A 21,717-nucleotide genomic window follows, 5' to 3' on the forward strand; every position below is an offset into this window, starting at 1 on the left:
TGATTTGATAGGATAACATGTAAAACAAAGCTTCTCAACCAATGTACCTGTCCAAACAGTTTAAAGTTTAAAGATACAGCCTGGAAACAAGCATTTTGGTCCATGCCGACCATCGATCACCTGTTCACACCACTTCTATGTTTTTCCATTTTTTCATTTACTCCCTACACACTAGGGACAATTTACAGAAGTCAATTAACATACAAACTCATGTCTTTGGGATGTGGGCGGAAACTGAAGCACCTGGAGTAAACCCACCCAGTTACAGGGAGAATGTGCAAACTGTACACAGACAGCTCCTAAGGCCAGGTTTGAACCAGGGTCTCTGGCACTGTGATGCAGCGGCTCTACTAGCTGCTCTACTGTGCCGCACTGTAATTGTATCTGCCTCTCCAGAGTCCTCCTCCTACCCAGGTCCCTTTTAAATCTCACCCCTCTCACTTTTAAATCTCTATCCTCCTAGGTAACTCCCCTACCTTGGGAAAAACCATTCATGATTTTATACACCCATGAGTGGTAACTCTCAGCCCCTTACGCTCCATGGTCAAAAATTTCCAGGCTATCCAACCTCCATTTATAACTCAAGCCCTCCAGTCTTAGTCACATCCTTACAAATCTTTTCTGCACTCTAGTCAGCTTTAATTACATCCTTCTAACAGTAATGCAATCAGAACTGTGCTCAATATTCCAAATGTGGTCTCAGCAACAACTTGTACAGTTGCAACATAATGTCTCAACTCAGTGCTATGAAGGCAGGCATGCCACAATGCTTCACCACCCTGTATACCCGAGTCTCCACTTTCATGAGCTTGTTTCAGATTTCTTTGTTCCACAACACTCTTGAGGGCCCCGCCATTTACTAAGCATGTCCTATCCTGGTTTAACCTACTAAAATGTAGCACCTTGTCTGAATTACATTCCATCTGGTATTCCTTGGTACCATTCCCCAGTTCATCTGGATTCCATTGTAATCTTAGATAACCTTCTGAATGAAATATTGTCAAATAAATTATTGCCCTACTCCTACAACTCCATCTTTTTTTAACAGCCTGAGATGCCAACCTAAAAATCATTGACCCATTCCATGTCCTCACCTTAGCAGATTGTAAAAATCACTACGTCCACTGTTTTTAAATGTTGATAGCTAAAGTTGTTATTAAATAAAAGGTACACTTTGACTTTTGGAAACTACTTGATACAGACGTCAGGTTTCCAATTAAAGCAAAATTTAACAGAAAAAAAATTGGGGAAACTAAACTAAAATCATGCACAATTGTTTAAAAACAAACATAGATAATTACTATATGATACAAAGTAAATATTGAATCTTGCTTAGTTTAATTTTTTCAAACAAGAAAACATAATCCAGAATAAAATACATGTTTATATTAAAGTACAGTTAAAAAGGATAAAAATGAATTCCTGGAAGCTAAACTTGCAGGGTTAAGTTTTATTTTTTCTGGTCAAAAGAAGTACATGTTTGGATCAACTAACTTAAATGTGCTTAAATGAAATGTCTTTAAAGTGAAGTTGAATGAGAATATTCCAAGATTAAGCTTTTGTTTTCTATTTTCATATCATCCGTGTTTACTGAACAAAGGGAATGGAAAATTAATCTTCCTCTGAACATTATAGGATATGATTTACTGCATGATAATTCAGTGGCATGTTTAATCACATTCAATTCCTGCATTCATGCTCATATAATTTCAGGCTTTGCAAATAGTTGGCACATAATCTAAGATCACATTCTATTGCTGGATCATCAGAGAGGTTTTCAGTAGGATAATATGGGATAAAAAAACCATCTCCATTTTCTTAAATGGAAATATAATTCATATCATAGTTATCGCAAAAATATATATGAACCTTGAACATTACTCAAATATGAGGGAGTTCTCCCAATAACCAGCCAACATTTAGTCCTCGGCCAACATCAACAGCAAAGAAAGGTAAATTGTCATTCATTAATTTGTGATCAATTTGTGCAGAAAATAGCGAGCCAGTTTGCTTAGCTAACAATGCTGACAAAGCACCCAAAGTACCTATTGATGAATGTGATTTGGCATGAGAATGAGATAAGTTCATTTTTTAATCTATTATCCAAACGTAATGATATCACAAGGGACTGCAGATATTGGAATCTTGAGGTCTGCTACATGGTTTTATGCAAAATATGGGTTATATGCAAAAGAAAGCATTTCACTATACCTAGGCACAAGTGACAATAAAGTATTATCATCATCATAAAGTATTATCATCATGATCATGTCTCCAAATAATCATACGCACTTCGACAGTAAAAGTAAAAGTGGCAGGCAGACAAATCCAGGGCAAAAATCAAAAAGGGCCACTTTTCAACATAATCGTACAAGGGGTAAGAGAGTTGTAAAAACAAGCCTGAAGGCTTTGTGTCTCAATGCAAGGAGTATACGTAATAAGGTGGATGAATTAAATGTGGAGATAGTTATTAATGATTATGATATAGTTGGGATTACGGAGACATGGCTCCAGGGTGACCAAGGCTGGGAGCTCAACATCCAGGGATATTCTATATTCAGGCGGGATAGACAGAAAGGAAAAGGAGGTGGGGTAGCGTTACTGGTTAGAGAGGAGATTAAAGCAGTGGAAAGGAAGGACATTAGCTTGGAGGAAGTGGAATCGATATGGGTAGAGCTACGAAACACTAAGGGGCAGAAAACGCTAGTGGGAGTTGTGTACAGACCACCTAACAGCAGTAGGGAGGTTGGGGATGGCATCAAGCAGGAAATTAGAAATGCATGCACTAAAGGCGCAGCAGTTATAATGGGTGACTTCAATCTACATATAGATTGGGTGAACCAAACTGGCAGGGGTGCTGAGGAAGAGGATTTCTTGGAATGTTTGAGAGATGGTTTTCTAAACCAACATGTCGAGGAACCAACGAGAGAACAGGCCATTCTAGACTGGGTATTGAGTAATGAGGAAGGGTTAGTTAGCAGTCTTGTTGTGCGAGGCCCCTTGGGCAAGAGTGATCATAATATGGTAGAGTTCTTCATTAGGATGGAGAGTGACAAAGTCGATACAGAAACAAGTGTTCTGAACTTAAAGAAAGGTAACTTTGAGGGTATGAGGCGTGAATTGTCCAAGATAGACTGGCGATTGATGCTGAAAGGGTTGACGGTGGACATGCAATGGAAGGCATTTAAAGGTCGTATGGATGAACTACAACAAGTGTTCATCCCAGTTTGGCAAAAGAACAAACCAGGAAAGGTAGTGCATCCGTGGCTAACAAGGGAAATCAAGGATAGTATTAAAACAAAAGATGAAGCATACAGATTAGCCAGAAAAAGTAGCATACCAGAGGACTGGGAGAAATTCAGAGTCCAGCAGAGGAGGACAAAGGGCTTAATTAGGAAAGGGAAACTAGATTATGAGAGAAAACTGGCAAGGAACATAAAAACAGACTGCAAAAGCTTTTATAGATATGTCAAGAGAAAAAGATTAGTTAAGGCAAATGTAGGTCCCTTGCAGTCGGAAACAGGTGAATTGATCATAGGGAACAAGGAGATGGCAGACCAATTGAACAAATACTTTGGTTCTGTCTTCACTAAGGAAGACATAAACCGTCTGCCGGAAATAGCGGGGGACCGGGGGTCTAAAGAGATGGAGGAACTGAGGGAAATCCAGGTTAGTCGGGAAGTGGTGTTAGGTAAATTAAATGGATTAAAGGCAGATAAATCCCCAGGGCCAGATAGGCTGCATCCCAGAGTGCTTAAGGAAGTAGCCTCAGAAATAGTGGATGCATTAGTGATTATTTTTCAAAACTCTTTAGATTCTGGAGTAGTTCCTGAGGACTGGAGGGTAGCTAATGTAATCCCACTTTTTAAAAAGGGAGGGAGAGAGAAAACGGGGAATTATAGACCAGTTAGCCTAACATCGGTAGTGGGGAAAATGCTAGAGTCAGTTATTAAAGATGTGATAGCATTACATTTGGAAAGTGGTGAAATCATCGGACAAAGTCAGCATGGATTTACCAAAGGCAAATCATGTCTGACGAATCTTATAGAATTTTTCGAGGATGTAACTAGTAGAGTGGATAAGGGAGAACCAGTCGATGTGTTATATCTGGACTTTCAGAAGGCCTTCGACAAGGTCCCACATAGGAGATTGGTGTACAAACTTAAAGCACACGGTATTGAGGGTTCAGTGTTGAGGTGGATAGAAAATTGGTTGGCGGACAGGAAGCAAAGAGTAGGAATAAACGGGTCCTTTTCGGAATGGCAGGCAGTGACTAGTGGGGTACCGCAAGGCTCAGTGCTGGGACCCCAGTTATTTACAGTGTATATTAATGATTTGGACGAGGGAATTGAATGCAACATCTCTAAGTTTGCGGATGACACGAAGCTGGGTGGCAGTGTTAGCTGCGAGGAGGATGCTAGGAGGCTGCAGAGTGACTTGGATAGATTAGGCGAGTGGGCAAATGCATGGCAGATGCAATATAATGTGGATAAATGTGAGGTTATCCACTTTGGCGGCAAGAACAGGAAAGCAGAGTATTACCTGAATGGTGACCGATTGGGAGAAGGGGAGATGCAACGTGACCTGGGTGTCATGGTGCACCAGTCATTGAAAGCAAGCATGCAGGTGCAGCAGGCAGTGAAGAAAGCGAATGGTATGTTGGCATTCATAGCAAGAGGATTTGAGTTTAGGAGCAGGGAGGTTCTGCTGCAGTTGTACAGGGCCTTGGTGAGACCGCACCTGGAGTATTGTGTGCAGTTTTGGTCTCCTAACCTGAGGAAAGACGTTCTTGCCTTAGAGGGAGTACAGAGAAGGTTCACCAGATTGATCCCTGGGATGGCGGGACTTACATATGAGGAAAGACTAGATAGACTGGGCTTGTACTCGCTGGAATTTAGAAGACTGAGGGGGGATCTTATAGAAACATATAAAATTCTTAAGGGGTTGGAGAGGTTAGATGCGGGAAGATTGTTCCCGATGTTGGGGGAGTCCAGAACTAGGGGTCACAGCTTAAGGATAAGGGGGAAGTCTTTTAGGACCGAGATGAGAAAACATTTCTTCACACAGAGAGTGGTGAGTCTGTGGAATTCTCTGCCACAGAAGGTAGTTGAGGCCAGTTCATTGGCTATATTTAAGAGGGAGTTAGATGTGGCCCTTTTTGCTAGAGGGATCAGGGGGTATGGAGAGAAGGCAGGTACAGGCTACTGAGCTGAATGATCAGCCATGATCATATTGAATGGCGGTGCAGGCTCGAAGGGCCGAATGGCCTACTCCTGCACCTATTTTCTATGTTTCTTTGTTTCTATGACAGATCAACCATAGAAAGCATATTGTCAGTTGCATCACAGCTTGGTTTGGGAACAGCTCTGCCCAAACCGCGAGAAATTGGAGAGTTGTGGATGTAGCGCAGACCATCACACAAACCAGCCTCCCTTCCATTGACTCCATCTACACTTCACGTTGCATCGTTGTAGAGAGTTCTAGATGTACCCAGTTGTAGCTCAGTCCATCACACAGACCAGACCTCTGCCTTGGAAAAGCAGCCAATACAATCAAAGGTTTGTCCCACATTGTTTCCTATCCAACCTCCCGACAGACCAGAAGATACAGAACCTTGAAAGTGCACACCACCAGACTGAGGAACAGCTTCTTCTGCTTGGGTTATCAAGCTTCTGATCGGTTCTTCCAAAAACTAGGGTATCGTCAAATTCACTCTTTTAGATATTATCTATGACATTAAAATGAACTGGGAAATTCAACAGCATTTAGCCATTTTACTCTCTTGCCACATTGTGACACAACTAAAACACTGATATGCAAGTACACAGTATGTTAAATTTCTATTGTCGCAGTAAATCACACATTTCCACATCCAATTGGAGTAAATGCTGGAGGTAATGCAGAAAACTCAGCTCCCAATGTGTACACAACAGAGTCCTACAAACAGCAAACGAATGACCAGATCATATTACTAGCTGTTGTTTGAGGGATAAGCATTGGCCAGGAAACAAGAACTCTCCTAATCTTCTGCAAATAACAAATGTGGGATTTTTATGTTTTACTTGAGAGCACAGACTGTGTACTGTATTACTGTGTATGGTGTTATCGAAATAGAGTATCTCTCATCTTGTGACACTGTCTCAGCACTCTGCTTCAGTGCTAAACTGCACAATATTCAAAATTAGACGCCACTACCAATTGGATAATTTTGTAACAAAGCAAGATTTACAGCATAATCTTTTTCAAGATATGTAGCCTTAAATAACTAAATATTGAGCCAGGAGTGGCAGTGTTGAATTTTGCTGGTGGATAGTCAAGGTTCTTATTAATTCTGTGTTGTTTTGTGCAATGCACATGATACATCCGTCATTGAATTCATAGCCAATACATTTCAGTTACCATCAACAATTTAAAAGTTGCACCCGTAACTCTAAAATAACAAATGCAATTAATGGAAAATAATAATCACCTGGTTAAATTAAGTATTGCACATCAATCCATGAGAATAAAATAAAATCAAGTAGTATTTAACTCAGTGAAATCTAAAATTAGGGGGGAAAAAAGGCAAAGAAAACAGAATTGGAATGAAGAGGATTATATTCAGATTGAAAATGAATAACTATGGGGATTTACGGGGATCAGTGTGGAGGCCTCAGTAGCTTATAATTTTTATTGATTACTTGGATAAAGGCACCGAGTGTGCTGCAGCCAAACTTTCTGATGATACAAATATAGATTGGCTATCAAACTGATAATGACAACACACCATTCTAAGGTGAAGAAGGGTCTCGACCCGAAACGTCATCCATTCCTTCTCTTCCGAGATGCTGCCTGACCTGCTGAGTTACTCCAGCATTTTGTGAATAAATCGATTTGTACCAGCATCTGCAGTTATTTTCTTATATTCTTACACCATTCTAAGGGATGTGGTTGGATAAGTGAATAAGCAAAAAGTTTGGCATTGAAGTAAAATATGGAAAAATGCAGGATTATCCACGTTGGAAGCAAAAAAAAATTAACAAAATGGAGTGAAACTACAAAAATTGTGTAAAGGGATCTGGTACATATTTGCATGTAGTTACGAGTGAGTTACGAGTTAGGAAGGTTAAAACATGTTTTTATTAAAAGGGAAATTGAGTATATAAGTAAAGATGTTTTGATGCCGCTTTAAAAGACAGTGACGACTGGACTATTGGAGACAATATTGGTCTCAATATTTTAGGAAGGATTGGATGCAGCGCGAAGGAGGTTCACTAGGTTGATGCCTGGGAAGAAAGAGTCGATAGAGTCGATAGGTTGGGCCTATCCCAAATGAAACTTTAGAGATGATCTTTTGAGCGGGATTAACAGAATAGGATACTGAAATAATATTCCTCCTATTGCAGTAGCTAGAATTAGGAAACATGACTTCGGAGGATTTCAGATGAAGATGTGGAGGAACTACTTAAGAAAATTGCGATGTTTTGGAATCTCTCTCTCAAACAGCTGTGGGGGCAGTCATTGAATATATTAAAGGTGGAGAATGACAGATATGTACGTTGCAAAGGAGTCAATGGGGTTTGAGAAGAGGACAGAAAATGAATATTAAAGCCAAGATTGGACCAGTTATGATCTTATAGAATGGCGAAGCAAGCTGGAGGGACCGATTGGCCCACACCCACTGCGTGTGTGCTCATGCAAGACACCGAAACTAAAGGGAGCAACACGTGTCAACTTGCCCTGGAACCGTAGGTTGGATCAACCTTGGACCCAACTGCCAACACGTCCTCTCCCTCCCGCTCCGGTGGGAAGAATCGCAACCACAAACCCCGACACCGATCAAGAAAAACGACGTCATGCTAATGCATCGAACCGCACCACATTGAAACTTACGCAGAGAAAAGTGAATGAGGATGTCACATCTTGACGATGACAAGTACGAGACGAAATGTTGTAAACAGAACGCCCCCCTCAGTGTCCCTGACCAGTGACCATAAATCATCGAACCTGACTGGATGGTGCGCGCAGGGGGTTCTGGCGATTGCAGTCCACTGGGTCAGAACACGCAGGAACTTCGCGGATGGTGAAACTCCAGCTCCCGAGATGCAATGCAACAAACCTCGCTCTGAGTCACGTGAGCCAGGCCAATTTACGGGTGAGGTGGACAAGTCACAAGGGTGCAAATATTCCATGATGTAACATTGATTGGCATTGGTGATGGCCGCTCAAGCGGAATGATTTTGCGAATGACTTATCTGCGATTGGCAGGAACTACCCCCGCTTGTGCACCTATCAGACATCGTTGACCCAAGCGATGGGGCGGGGTTGCGGTCTGACGGGGAAATGAGCTGCCGGAGACGGCGGCCATTTTGGTCCTAGTGCGGAAGTTGTAGTTGTGTCTCGGACCCGGAGCGCTTGACGGCTCCACCTTTTCATGGTCAGGTAGCTCCGAGACTATCTGCGACCCTTTTTTTTTGGTTTTATTTTGCCGTTTCGACGCGAAACCACCCGAAAAATGGCAGGCAGATTGCCGGCTTGTGTCGTGGATTGTGGCACAGGGTGAGTGACGAGGGGGCAAGTGGGGGAAGGAAAGTTGGAGAGTCTTGACACACGGTGGCAGGGGCCAGGGCCGGTGGGAGCGGGCCGTCGGTGAGCCAGGGTGTGATGTCGGGGCGGGTCGGGGCGGGGAGAAGTCCATGGCAATTCATCAGCAAGGTAAACCATCCATCCGCGACCTCTCTTCGGGGAGACCTGAAATGTAGAATATAATACTGAGTGCTACCAGGTCGGTGTTTGTCACGCCGGAGAAATCAAACACCGTAGCCCCAGGGGAAGGTTTGACTCTGGTGGCATCACCAGGGAACCGTGGACGTTAAGTGTCTCCAGTGAGAATAGGTTGTAACGGAGCAGGTTTCCGCCCTTCCGTTAAGGCCGTTGTAACTCCAAGCCGCAGGTGAACTGCCTCGGGGTTTTTTTTTTGATGGATCGTTTTCCACGTTCTTCTATGTCGGGCGCGGCATTGACACTTGTCTTTTTTTGGCCTAAAAATAATTCTACGCTGAGTAGCCATAATTTAAAAATGCCACAAGTGAGCAAGCGCGAAGGAACTTCCTAGTTGTCAAAGCTGCTTCCTCGTTTCGTGCATAATTTCCTTATAAGGGTGTTTCTTTGTAAAATGTTTAGCAACTGATTCTGGAGGCTCAAACTATTTCTTTCGTGTCTTTCAAGCTCTGAAGATGTCTCATACATGCACGATTTTAAATGCGATAAATCGGGCTGTCTTTGGGCAATGAAAATGTTCGTTAAACTAACTTTTGCGAGTCATTCGAAACGCTCAATCTTGCTCTGGATGTCAGGGCACAGAAATAGCAACACCTTTTAACAAAATACATTTTAATGTATGTCGATTTAATGTCGATTATTTCATTGGACAGTGCAATGTTTTGAATTTTCTGTGTCTATGGCTTTTGGATTTCCAGGCATATTTGTGTATTTCCCTTGGCAGATAAGCTAGATGTGTAGGCATAATACATTACTAATGGATATATCAGTTTCCTTACTGTTTGTTTTGTGGTGGTCCTAATTTGAGTGAACTGTTCGCATACGGCTCTGTCATGTAAGCATCATTGTAAAAGTTGGATCTGCAATCGGTAGACACAGTTGGCCCTTTTCTGTAATCTAGTGTGGAGTTACGGCCCATTTTTTTTTCCACTGAAGTACATGTTTTGGTGAAATATGTGAGGAATAACAGTTGTTTTTTCCTTCAGATTACTGATTTGAATCCTTAGATCCTATTTTATACAAGACAGAATTCAGACTGAAGGCAATTGCAGACTGGTTGTGGCGTGGGGGGTAGCTCAAGATGTTTTAGAGATGTAAAGTTTCCGGTAAGAATAGGTTCTTGCAATTCTAACAGATAATTTAATTCAGAGATGGTTGATGGAAAATAGTTACCAGTTTTTTATATTGTTGATTCGCCAAAGTGTTATTCATGTCTAATCTATGAACAATTTGAAAACATAATATTGAACTTGAGGAGAGGGAGTTATGGTGAAGAGGGAGGAAGGAATGAATCCTTGATTTCAAAATGGAGAAAGGTGACAAAACAGCTATGATAATAATTCAGAAGAGATCATGTGTACAGAAATTAAATTTGCTGCTGATAGAGTTGTGACGAGGAGAGATAACTTGAAAAGATTTATGGATGGGTAAAGTGAGGAGGCAAGAGGTTGGCAGCGGGAGTATAATGTGGAAAAAAAGGTGAGCTATCCTCTGGAAGGAAGAATGGAAAAGCAAATTGTTTAAACATACTTTACTACAATGTGTTGTAGTACATAAGGATCTAGTACATAAGGTGGTTCTAGTCCATGAAACAATTCCCCTACATTACAAGTATCGAGTAATACTAATGGAATGTTGGCCTTTTTTGCTAGGACCATGGAGTGTAAAATTAAGGGTTGGATGTCATTAGTTTCATGTCATCAATGACATTTGGCTCCAGTTTGAAGTAAGTATCAATTTGCATTGGAAGCTGTGCAAAAATAGTTATCTGTTGATTCCTGGGACCACCACCCATTGGAATATAGGGGAATGTGTGCTGAACCTGTTGAAATGTAAGATTATCAGAAGAATTGACAGAATGGATGTTCAGTGGATTTTTTATGAGGTATCTATGACTAGATGACTATGTCTAGGCAGAAAATAGGAAAGTAGTGTTAAGGTGAAGATTGGATGAGATATAACTTTATGAATGTCAGAGCAAGCTTAAGGGGGTAAGTTGACCATTTTGTATTTGTGATCTTTCCAGTTTACTGTCATATTTAAGTGCAATGGCTAATATTTCTATCTTTCTAGCTTGCTCTCAATAAGAATAATTGATATGTTGGGAATAAAATGGAAGAATCCTTAATGAAAATTTGTCTCATGAGAAGGCTGACCCATTCTTCCATTAATTAATATTGTCACGAGATCCATGTAGAAAAATTTGCATGGAAAGAATGCAATATTTTTTTTGATCTCAGCATATAAAAACACAATTACAACACAAAAGAGTACATGTTTGTTCAAAAGTTAAACCATCTGCAAGACCTAGATGTATGTCTGTCTAGTCTGTCAATAAATAATACATATGAGGCACTAATCTTTATGATGTGTTTTCTTTTATTATTAAGGTTCTGTTTATACAGCACAAGGAAAATGAGCTCCAGTAATTTTCAGGCATGGGCTATCCTTCATTGCCACTATGTATGATTCAAAAGCAAGACAATCATGGAGGTACAATAAAAACCTTAAACTGTCAAAGATCCCAATTAAAATTTGTGTTCAACAGAGTAATCCTTCAGCACTAGGATTCTATGAGTATTGTAGTTGAGAATAGGCACAAGCACACTTAAATCACTCATTTTTTTCATACCTTTTCTAATTGACATTAAAGAGGTACTGAATTTTGGGACAACAAAATACGTAATGCTGGAGTAACTCAGCGGATCTGGCAGCATCTCTGGAGAAAATGAATAGGTCACGTTTCAGGTCGGGGCCTTTTGTCAGACTGATGTCTGTTAATGCGATAATGTGAAGTGATACGATAAATCAGTCTGAAGAAGGGTCCCAACCCAAAGCATCACCTATCTATTTTCTCCAAAAATATGCCTGTTACTCCAGCATTTTGTCTATCTTTGGTGTAAATCAGCATCTGCAGTTCTTTTTTAGTACATTTTTATGGGCAATATGTTGGCTTTGTGTTTTTCTTTTTTTTTTAAACAATATTGATGTTCACTTAATGGTCCACTCTTTACAATTTGACTTTTTAGTTTAATCTTGAATTGAATTTATTGAAAGATACAACATGGAAACAGCCCCTGCGGCCCACCAAGTTCATGCCGACCATCGATCATTAACATGTATTAAATGTTATCCCACTACTGGGATCTTCTGTTTGTGTTCTTTGGGAAAATTCTTTGTTTTTCTTAATCTGAGTGTTTTCCATCTCCAATCTGCACATTGTCAACCTAGTTGTCACTGGCCTATTGTGTGATGGTAAGCACCACTGAATGACCAAGATATCCGAATATTTTATTAATTTGAGTAGATTCATTGTATAGAGATGCATTTAGCAATTCCATTCAGAGCATTATATTAAAATCATTCATTAGTTTTTGCCCCAAATGACACTTGCATTTGCAATTTTCTAGCAAAATCATTCATCGTGGGTTTAATATGACAGAAGGCATTAGCTTTGCAATAATTTAGTGCAATATTTTGAAATGGCTCTTTAAAAATGACTTCCTCACCTGTCTGCTGTGGATCACCTGCAATGACTTAGTTTTATTTTTTTGCATTGACCTTACATTTGACTTTGAAGATCTAGCTTGACACTCCTCTTTCCCTTCTGTTCATTGGCAACAAATCCATCACAGAACGGCACGATGGCGCAGCGATAGAGTTGCTGCCTTACAGCGAATGTAGCGCCAGACACCTGGGTTCCATCCCGACTATGGGTACTGTCTTTACAGAGTTCTCACCGTGAGCTGCGTGGGTTTTCTTGCGAAATCTTCGATTTCCTCCCACACTCCAAAGACGTACAGGTTTGTAGGTTAATTGGCTTGGTAAATGTAAAAATTGTCGCTATTTGGTGTAGGATAGTGTTAATATGTGGGGATCGTAGGTCGGCGCGGATCCGGTGGGCCGAAGGGCCTGCTTCCGTGCTGTATCTCTAAACTAAACTAATTAGGATGGGTCCAGCTCTACTTTTGACTGTTTACTGTCTCAAAATGATCGGACCACTTACCCAGCATGTAACAAAACAAAACAGTGCCTTTCTCAGAATATAATTTTCTTGGTTCTTGTTCATTTATATTGGTTCCCAGTTGAACAATGATGTGACTTAAAAATTCTCAGTGCTGTTTTCAAATCCAGCCATGATCTTCACATTTCCCAACCCACTGCTTAGAAATCACTGTGACAATATCGTGCAACCCAGCAAATATCTGTGCCCCTTCAGTTCTGGAATCTTGAATCTTAATCCCTGATTTCAATTGATTTGCTCTTGGTCCCATAGTCTGAAATTTAGTCTACGCATCTATTTTGTTCTTCCTTTAAGATGCTTCTTGAAAATTATTTCTGTAAAGCCTTTCTGAGTTCTTGATCATCTTCCCCAATATCTGTGTAATGTGGGTCTTTTTTAGTTTGTCATATTATCCTAATATGTTTGTGAAGCACTTTAAGTAATCTATTGCAGTGAACATTCTCCGTAAATACGAGCATTCAATATTTGTACAAGAGATGTTATAGGCATCAAGCAAAAGTTCCTGATTAGACCATAAATTAATTAGCAAGATGCCAATGAACTGATGAATGAAGCCATTATTGTTCAAATATCACAGAATAAGTAAGACATGGTCTTAGCAAAGATAAAAGGATGTTGATGTTTCTGTTTTTGTGCTGTATCATTCCAGATACCACAACTTGCTCTGACAGGTTAGGTATTTTGGCTAATAATCCAGGCAAGTTTTATTCTGTTTTTCTGTAGGGAGGAATTTAGTTACTTGTACCCAGTTAAACTCAGTGCTTTCATTACTTATCCTGGCATAAAGAGATATTTTTATTGATTTAATTATATTGATAAAGGGTGTTAATTCTTTTGCACAGCTAATCTGTAATATGTGGAACGTTGGTAATGCAATCAATTTGCCTTATTCTAAACAATATTGAAGATTCTGTGTTTACACAGCTAAATGCTATGGATAATGCTACATTTGTATTCTTAATCTATTTCTGGAATAAAATATTTTAAATCTGACATTTTTAAAGGCTGAATCTAAATTTCAAGTTTGTGAATTGAAACCTGAAGGTGAATGGAATCCCGGTTTTGCAAATGAAATTGCATTTTGAATTAAAAGTGGGATATTTCCTAAGTGCAAACATCACTCAGCATATGCATTGATCATGATGTTTGAATGTGTGCCCTTAATTACTTTTAAATTTGTTGTTATTCTTAGAAGGAAAGAGAAACCAGTAGTTTAGTTTTGCTCGAAGGTAGACGCAAAATGCTGGAGTGACTCAGCAAGACAGGCAGCATCTCTGGAGGGAAAGAATGGGTGACATTTCGGGTCGAGACCCTTCTTTCCTACACAGTTTAGTTTTGCTTCCCATCCACAAAACTAAAAGATCATGGGTGCAGACTAAAATACCCACTTATTTAACCTTCAGTATATGGTTTGGAATTATAATGCTCAGTCCTGCATTTAAACATTTGAATGAATGAATGAATAAAGTTTATTGGCCAAGTATGCATATACAAGGAATATGCCTTGGTGCTCCACTCACAAATGACAACACAAACATACAGTTAACAATTAAGAATAAAGCATAAACACATCAAAACAATAAGGATACACCATTACGGTCTAAACATGTGGGTGAAAATAAACCAGAGCAAAAAAGAGACCACAGACTTTGGTTATTGAGTAGAACTATCACTCATGGAAAAAAGCTGTTTTTATGACTGGCTGTGGTTGCTTTGACAGTCTGGAGTTGCCTTCCAGAGGGAAGTGCTTCAAAGAGTTTGGGGCCAGGGTGAGGGGTCAGAGATGATCTTGCCCGCTCGCTTCTTGGCCCTTGCAGTGTACAGTTCGTCAATGGGGGGAAGGTTGCAGCCAACAACCTTCCCAACAGTGCGAATGATCCGTTGCAACATCCAGATGTTGTGCTTGGTGGCTGAGCCAAGTCAGACCATGATGGAGAAGGTGAGGACGGACTCAATGATAGCAGAATAGAATTGGAGCATCGTTGCCTGTGGCAGATTGTGTTTTCTCAGTTGCCGCAGGGAATACATCCTCTGTTGGGCCTTTTTGACTGGAGTCGATGATGGCCCCCCATTTAAGGTCCCTGGAGATGATGGTTCCAAGGAACTTAAATGACTCCACAGAAGTGACTGGTGTTGTTGATGGTGAGTGGGGGGAGGGGAGGGGGATCTCTTCGAAAGTCTACAATTAGTTCCACTGTCTTGGGAGCATTGAGCTCCAGGTTGTTGCAATGGCACCAGGACGCCAGCTGTGTCACTTTCCATCTGTAGGCAGATTCCTCCCCATCCTGGATCAGTCCAATCAGGGTAGTGTCATCCGCAAACTTGAGGAGCTTGACAGAGGAGTTTGTGTTCCATTATACCTTAAGGCCTGAAGAGATTCCTGGGAGCTAGAGTTCAGTTATAGTTTGCGCCCCACTTATTGATAGCTAATGGAAGCTGCAAACCTTAGTTGTTATCTACTGTTAACCTGTGGCATTACCTCAACCTTAGTTCAATGAGGGCAGAAGGACACACCAAAGAATGAGGTACTGATGAAACTGTGTCACAGTACTATATACATGCTGGACAACATATAATAGAATTGAATGTTCTTGCAAGCAGCAGATATGACCAAAGGTCTGTAGTTCTGTTATATATGGTTCAGAATGCTGGGTGGGTGATCAAGCAGCTAAACAGTCAAGAGATCTGCCTCCTTCATTATGAGGTACAGGTAGTGTGCGCTGAAAACTAGGCTAAAATATTCATAGTCATTTTTAGACAGAAATGTCAAATGCATGATCCATCCCTGCTTCTTCCTGAGAGAATTCAGCCAATTTGGACCACATGAGCACTACACCAAAGGCTATAGGATCAGACAAAATTCTGGATGTTGTACTGGAGGCCTGTGCTGCAGAACTATTTCTCAATGATCAACAATGTGTTGGAAGGTTCTGTCAACAGTGCTAGTGTGACAATTAGAAGCTTCTACATCGTTGGGGGTTGCGTTCATCAGCAGCCTGCGTGTGTGGAGCAGACCAGCAAACAGCGCAGCACGTCATTTTCAACTGCACTGTCCTCCGTCCCCCTGGTGGAGGGGTAGACCTCACGACCCTCAACAGCAGCACATTGCACTGGCTACAGTGCCTGGAGGGCGTTACATAATTTCTGCTGCCTCAATTTTGATCAATTTATTTGCTATTGCCACAGACAAGGTTTAAGTCTCAACCAAAGAGTTGAATGCCAGAGGCAAGATGAGCGCCCCCCCATTAGGAGGCCAATCATCACAGTTCAAGACTAGGTGATTGACACTAAACCGATCTCCAAATTTTGGGCTATGAACTTGAATAACACCAAGGCAGCTGGATATTTAAATTCAAGGTGTTAAATAAATCTAAAACTAAAAAAATCTAATAACCAGTAATCATTAAATTATCTGATTTCTCATTTAAAAACTCAACTGGCTTATTACCATTATACTATCAGTGAGGAAATCTGCTCGTGTCTGGTTGATATGTAAATCTATCACGACAATGTGAGTGATTCCGAAAGACACGAGATGGCAAATATAGAATCTTGGATCAAAAATCAGACTGGAAGAACTGTGGATCAGACTGCATCTGGAGGGAAGTGGACTGGCAATATTTTGGGATCAGACTCTTTAGATTGTTGAGTAGCTGGTTCTTAATTGTCTCTGTTTGGAGGAAGTCAATAATTGATAAATACTGGCATTGCCGCTGTGGTTCATGTCCCAAACGTATATCTATATACTAAAACGTAAGAAAATAACTGCAGATGCTGGTACAAATCGAAGGTATTTATTCACAAAATGCTGGAGTAACTCAGCAGGTCAGGCAGCATCTCAGGAAAGAAGGGATGGGTGATGTTTCAGGTCGAGACCTTTCTTCAGAAGAAGGGTCTCGACCCCGAAACGTCACCCATTCCTTCTCTCCTGAGATGCTGCCTGACCTGCTGAGTTACTCCAGCATTTTGTGAATAAATACCTTCTATATACTAAAACTCTCGTTTATTTGTGATCGAACTACAGCCAAAACGGTACACGATAGCTTTACAATTTTAGGCCCACCTTACTCACCGTCATCGCTCTAATGGTAAAGCAAGTAGTTTTATTGAAATTGGTGTTATATATTTTGTGTTATTCACATTTTAAAGTTTAAATCTATCTCCTAGGGAGGGAGGGAGGAGGAAGGTGGATAAGGGGGGTTGAGGGGGATGGAGAGGGGGGGCGGGGAGGGAGGGGGGAAGGAGAGGGTGCTGCACCAATGCAGGAGGGGTTTGGGCCCAAAGGGGCCACTTGGTCTAGTATTTCTTTTAAAGCTCTAATGCGGAGTTCTGGGCCGTACCATATTTGCAGCATTGACCTGTTTTTTGTTCTAATGCCAGGATATTTCGCCCGATTAATCAATGTATAATTATGTTTTGCAAATCCTCAGATAAATGACAGTCCTCTCACTGCATGTGGATGGCCTAAAGTCTGAGTTGTAAGACAAGTGATTTACAAGGATTGCAGCAGTTTAACAAGGTTGCTCAACAAATGTTGGCCTTCCATGCAGTGCCCACAGCCCAAAATTGAATTATAAGCAAAACAAAGTACAGGAAGACACCCATAGGCATTTCCAAATTGGGCTATTATCTGTGATCATAAATGACCTGATTAATTCACACAAATTGAAATTAAAGGTTAAAATAGGTCTGACTGCGTTCTTGGTTGGTGCTTTCAATAGGGGGGTGTATCTCTTCACCCATAATTCTCTGAAAAAACATGTATTAGTTTATTTTAGAGATTATCATGCTTTATTTTAATAACATTTGACATTTAATTTGTAGTGACTCATTCTGTGATTGATCAAATATGCTTTATATGTAATCAAGCAGATCTATGATTTTTTAACCTTTTGGGAATCCTGAATTAACTGACAAATAAAAAATCACATTTGTGTTTATTGGTGGTGATTCTTCAGTCTCGCTGTACGTCCACAGATTCCTGAAGGTAGTAGCGCATGGATTATTCAGGTTGGTAGAATGGGCAAAGATGTGGCAAATGGAACACTGTCTATCAAAGTGTACCGCCATCTACATTGATAGAGGTGCAGGCTATTTTCTAAATGAGGAGCGTATTTACAAATCTAAGATGCGAATGGACATGGTGCACTCAAAGCTGGGTGCACCAAGTCCCTCTGCAGGATGTGCAGGTAGTACAGGATTCCCAAAGGGTTAAATTGTAGGTCGAGTCGGTAGTAAGAAAGGCAAATGCAATATTAACATTCATTTCGAGAGGACTAGAATATAAAATAAAAGATGTAATGAAGAGGATTTATATGGTGCTGGTCAGACCACATTTGGAAAATTGCGGGCATTTTAGGACCCCTTTACTGAGGAATGATGTGCTGGGTTTGGAGAGGGTCCAGATGAGGTTTATCAGAATGATCCTGGGGATAATCGGGTAAACGTACGAGAAATATTTTAAGGCCCTGGGCACGCACTTGCTGAAGTTTAGAAGGATGAGGGGGATCTCATTTAAACCTCTGAATAATGATAAGAGTGGATATGAAGTGAATGTTTCTAGTAGTGAGAGAGGCTAGGACCAGAGTGCACAGACTCAGAATAAAAGGGTGTATCTTTAGAAAGAAGATGGAGGAGTTTGTTTAGCCAGCGGGTGGTGAATCTGTTGAATTCATTACCACAGATTGTTGCGGAGGCCAAGTCATTAGGTATTTTTAATGCAGAGATTGATAGATTCTTGATTAGTAAGGGGGTCAAATGTTACTGGGAGAAGGCAGGCAAATGGGGATCAGCTATGATGAAATGGTGATGGGCAGAATGGCCCAATTCTGCTTCTGTGTCTCATGGATTTGGAATCTGGCACATTCTGCCTGACTGGTGGTGGCAGATACTCGTGAGTTTTAGTGGCCAGAAACAAAATTGAATGGCCAAAGCATTGAATTCTATGGACTGAATGTTGGTAAATGAGACATATAGATACATACTTGATGCCAGTTTGGATATGGTAGGCAGCAGGACTGTTTCTGTATGGTACAACTCAAACCTTTCTTGGATATGCAGTATAGAAAACTAATGTGCACTAGAGTCTGTTTATTTCACATGTTTTTGTTTACTGGAGGTGAAGGAGCAAAATATTTGTGCTCTTCTGCTGAAAATTCCACATCCTGAAGTTGATTTTGACAAATTAAGCAACATTTTCCCCACTACTGTCTACTTCCTCCCCCCATCAAAAAACATTGTTATATCTAGGGTTATATTAATTCCCATCTCATTTAGTTCTAGTTAACTGGATTCATTCAGGCATATCTCCACAAATCTTTTAGTATAAGGATGTTGGCTGGTTGCTGCTTTGGTACTTCTGAAACTTGTGAAGCGCAGCTGCGCTGCACAGCATTGTGCATGAAAAAGAGCAAAATGGAATGTGGAAATTTATGCAGTGGGGACTGTGGTTGCTAAGGCAACACTTCTGAGAATATGTATGTAACTTTGATTAGAAAATGAGCAGGGATGGCTTAATTTCACCGTTGTAGCACTTGGGCATTGTGAATTTTAAGAGTGTTTTCTGAAACAAGTAACTGCTTTCATCTTACAGCTACACAAAGATTGGGTATGCTGGAAATACCGAACCACAGTTCATCATTCCATCATGTAAGTATGACGTATCAATGGAATGAGTAAATGTTGATACAAAATTAAGCTTAGTGCCTGAGATGTTCATAGGGATTTTAACATGATGAATCTTTGAATTAACATCTATATTCTAGTCCTAATGGTAAACATAAGAAATTTGGCAGCATTTAATTTATAAGTAAACAAAAAGTGCTTTAGCCCATCAGATAATCAATGTAAATGGTCTCAACAAAGTATTTGATTTCACGTAAAATTATGTGATTATTTTGAAAACTAAAATGATGTGAACGGGGTACTGATTGAGAATGATCAGCCATGATCACATTGAATGGCGGTGTTGGCTCGAAGGGCAGAATGGCCTACTCATGCACCTATTGTCTATTGCCTATTTGGAAAACTAATATGGATGCAATATGGACTGATGCAAAACTCCATGTTATAGCCGTGTTATGTGTGTTATCCTCCAGTCACTCCTTAAAAATAAATGTCTGCAATGAATGCAATTGATGGTTTTCTTCAATGAACAGAGCCACAATTGACTGTTTTTAAAAAAATGGACTTTGCAAAATTAGGGTGCTCTTGAATGAATGAATGAATTAATAAGTTGGCCAAATATGTGCATATACAAGGAATGTGCCTTGGTGCTCCGCTCACTAATGACATTACAAACATACAGTTAACAATTTAGAATAAGGCATAACCACATCAAAACAATAAGGATACAACATTACAGTCTAAACATGTGGGTGAAAATAAACCAGAGCAAAAAAGAGACTACAGACTTTGGTTATTGAGTAGAACTACTACTCGTGGAAAAAAAGCTGTTTCTATGTCTGGCTCTGGCTGCTTTGACAGTCTGGAGTCGCCTTCCAGAGGGAAGTGCTTCAAAGATTTTGTGGCCAAGGTGAGAGGAGTCAGAGATGATCTTGCCTGCTCGCTTCCTGGCCCTTGCAGTGTATAGTTCGTAAATGGGGGGGGAAAGGTTGCAGCCAACAACCTTCTCAGCTGATCGAACGATCCGTTGCATCCTCCGGACGTCGTGCTTGGTGGCTGAGCCAAACCAGACCATGATGGAGAAGGTGAGGAAGGACTCCATGATAGCAGTATAGAATTGGACCATCATTACCTGTGGCAGATTGTGTTTCCTCAGTTGCCACAGGAAGTACATCCTCTGTTGCGCCTTTTTGACTGTGGAGTCGATGGTGGCCCCCCCATTTAAGGTCCCTGGAGATGATGGTTCCAGGGGGGGGAGGGGGAACTCTTCGAAAGTCTAAATTTAGTTCCACTGTCTTAAGAGCATTGAGCTCCAGGTTGTTGCGATGGCACCAGAATGCCAGCTATGTCACTTCCCGTCTGTAGGCAGATTCCTCCCCACCCTGGATCAGTCCAATCAGGGTTGTGTCATCCGCAAACGTGAGGAGCTTGACCGAGGAGTCTGGAGGTGCAGTCATTGGTGTAGAGAGAGTAAAGGAGAGGGGAGAGTACGCAGCCTTGCGGTGCTCCTATGCTGAGGGTCTGCGGGTCCGAGATGTGCTTTCCCAGCCTCACATGCTGCTTCCTGTCTGTCAGGAAGTTGATGATCCATTGACTGAGGTTCAGGCACAGTCAATTGGGAGAGTTTGGAGTGTAGTAGCTCCGGCTCAGTGGTGTTAAATGCAGAGCTAAAGTCCACAAACAGAATCCTGCCATAGGTCCCCTTACGGTCTAGGTGCTGGAGGATGAAGTGCAGGCCTAGGTTGACTGCGTCATCCATCTATTGGCCCTGTATGCAAACTGCAGAGGGTCCGGCAATGGGTTTGTGATGTTTTTCAGCTGGGCCAGCACAAGTCTCTGATGATGTGCAGATGTACCAAGTATAATTGCTCTCAGTCCCCTATAGTAAATTACATTACCTCACAATATTGGCACAACTCATATCAAATCATGGAAGGGTACTCTTGTTAAAGTCCGTTTTTTAAAACAGACAACAACATGAACAGTTAAAGGTAAACCAAGCAAAGCTTTAATTATCGTCAGACGGGAGTGGGGGATCAGTGCTAAGGGTGTACGACCATACTCAGCACTCCCCTTGCTTCCACTCAAAGATACAGCATTTTCACAACATTCTTATACAGAATTTGCAGCAAGAATGTTTAACACAACATTTCCTTCAAATTAATAACAGATAGTTTCCTGCCCAATATTCTTATCACTCTACTGTCATAAAATGTTTCACACAGTCATTAGTCAAAGACAAGGATCCTTATTATACCACAGAAGGTCATGTTTGCACAATTCCACAATTAGTCAGCAATTAACTACAT

The 21,717-nt window shown here is 40.9% G+C and overlaps 2 protein-coding genes across 7 annotated transcripts in view; one reads left to right on the forward strand and one right to left on the reverse strand.

The window, feature by feature from the left end:
* The window catches only part of LOC144595786 (solute carrier family 35 member F5-like), an 83,614-nt gene extending 75,512 nt beyond the window's left edge, over positions 1-8,102 (reverse strand). For 2 of the 6 annotated variants that reach the window (XR_013547538.1, XM_078403446.1), the window contains exon 1: positions 7,873-8,102. The gene's annotated coding sequence lies outside the window, so the exon portion shown is untranslated. Of the gene's footprint in view, positions 1-6,469; positions 6,527-6,766; positions 6,833-7,872 lie in introns of those variants that run through there. The other 4 variants (XM_078403445.1, XM_078403442.1, XM_078403444.1 and 1 more) reach the window with 3 other exon arrangements.
* Positions 8,103-8,234: 132 nt separating this feature from the next.
* LOC144595787 (actin-related protein 3) overlaps positions 8,235-21,717 on the forward strand; it is a 35,369-nt gene continuing 21,886 nt past the window's right edge. Inside the window, exons 1-2 of the mRNA XM_078403448.1 lie at positions 8,235-8,538; positions 19,377-19,432. Coding sequence (XP_078259574.1) covers positions 8,495-8,538; positions 19,377-19,432 — 100 coding nt within the window. The 5' untranslated portion in view covers positions 8,235-8,494. The remainder of the gene's footprint in view (positions 8,539-19,376; positions 19,433-21,717) is intronic.

Source organism: Rhinoraja longicauda, chromosome 8 (genome assembly GCF_053455715.1).
Source record: "Rhinoraja longicauda isolate Sanriku21f chromosome 8, sRhiLon1.1, whole genome shotgun sequence".
NCBI lineage: Eukaryota > Metazoa > Chordata > Chondrichthyes > Rajiformes > Arhynchobatidae > Rhinoraja > Rhinoraja longicauda.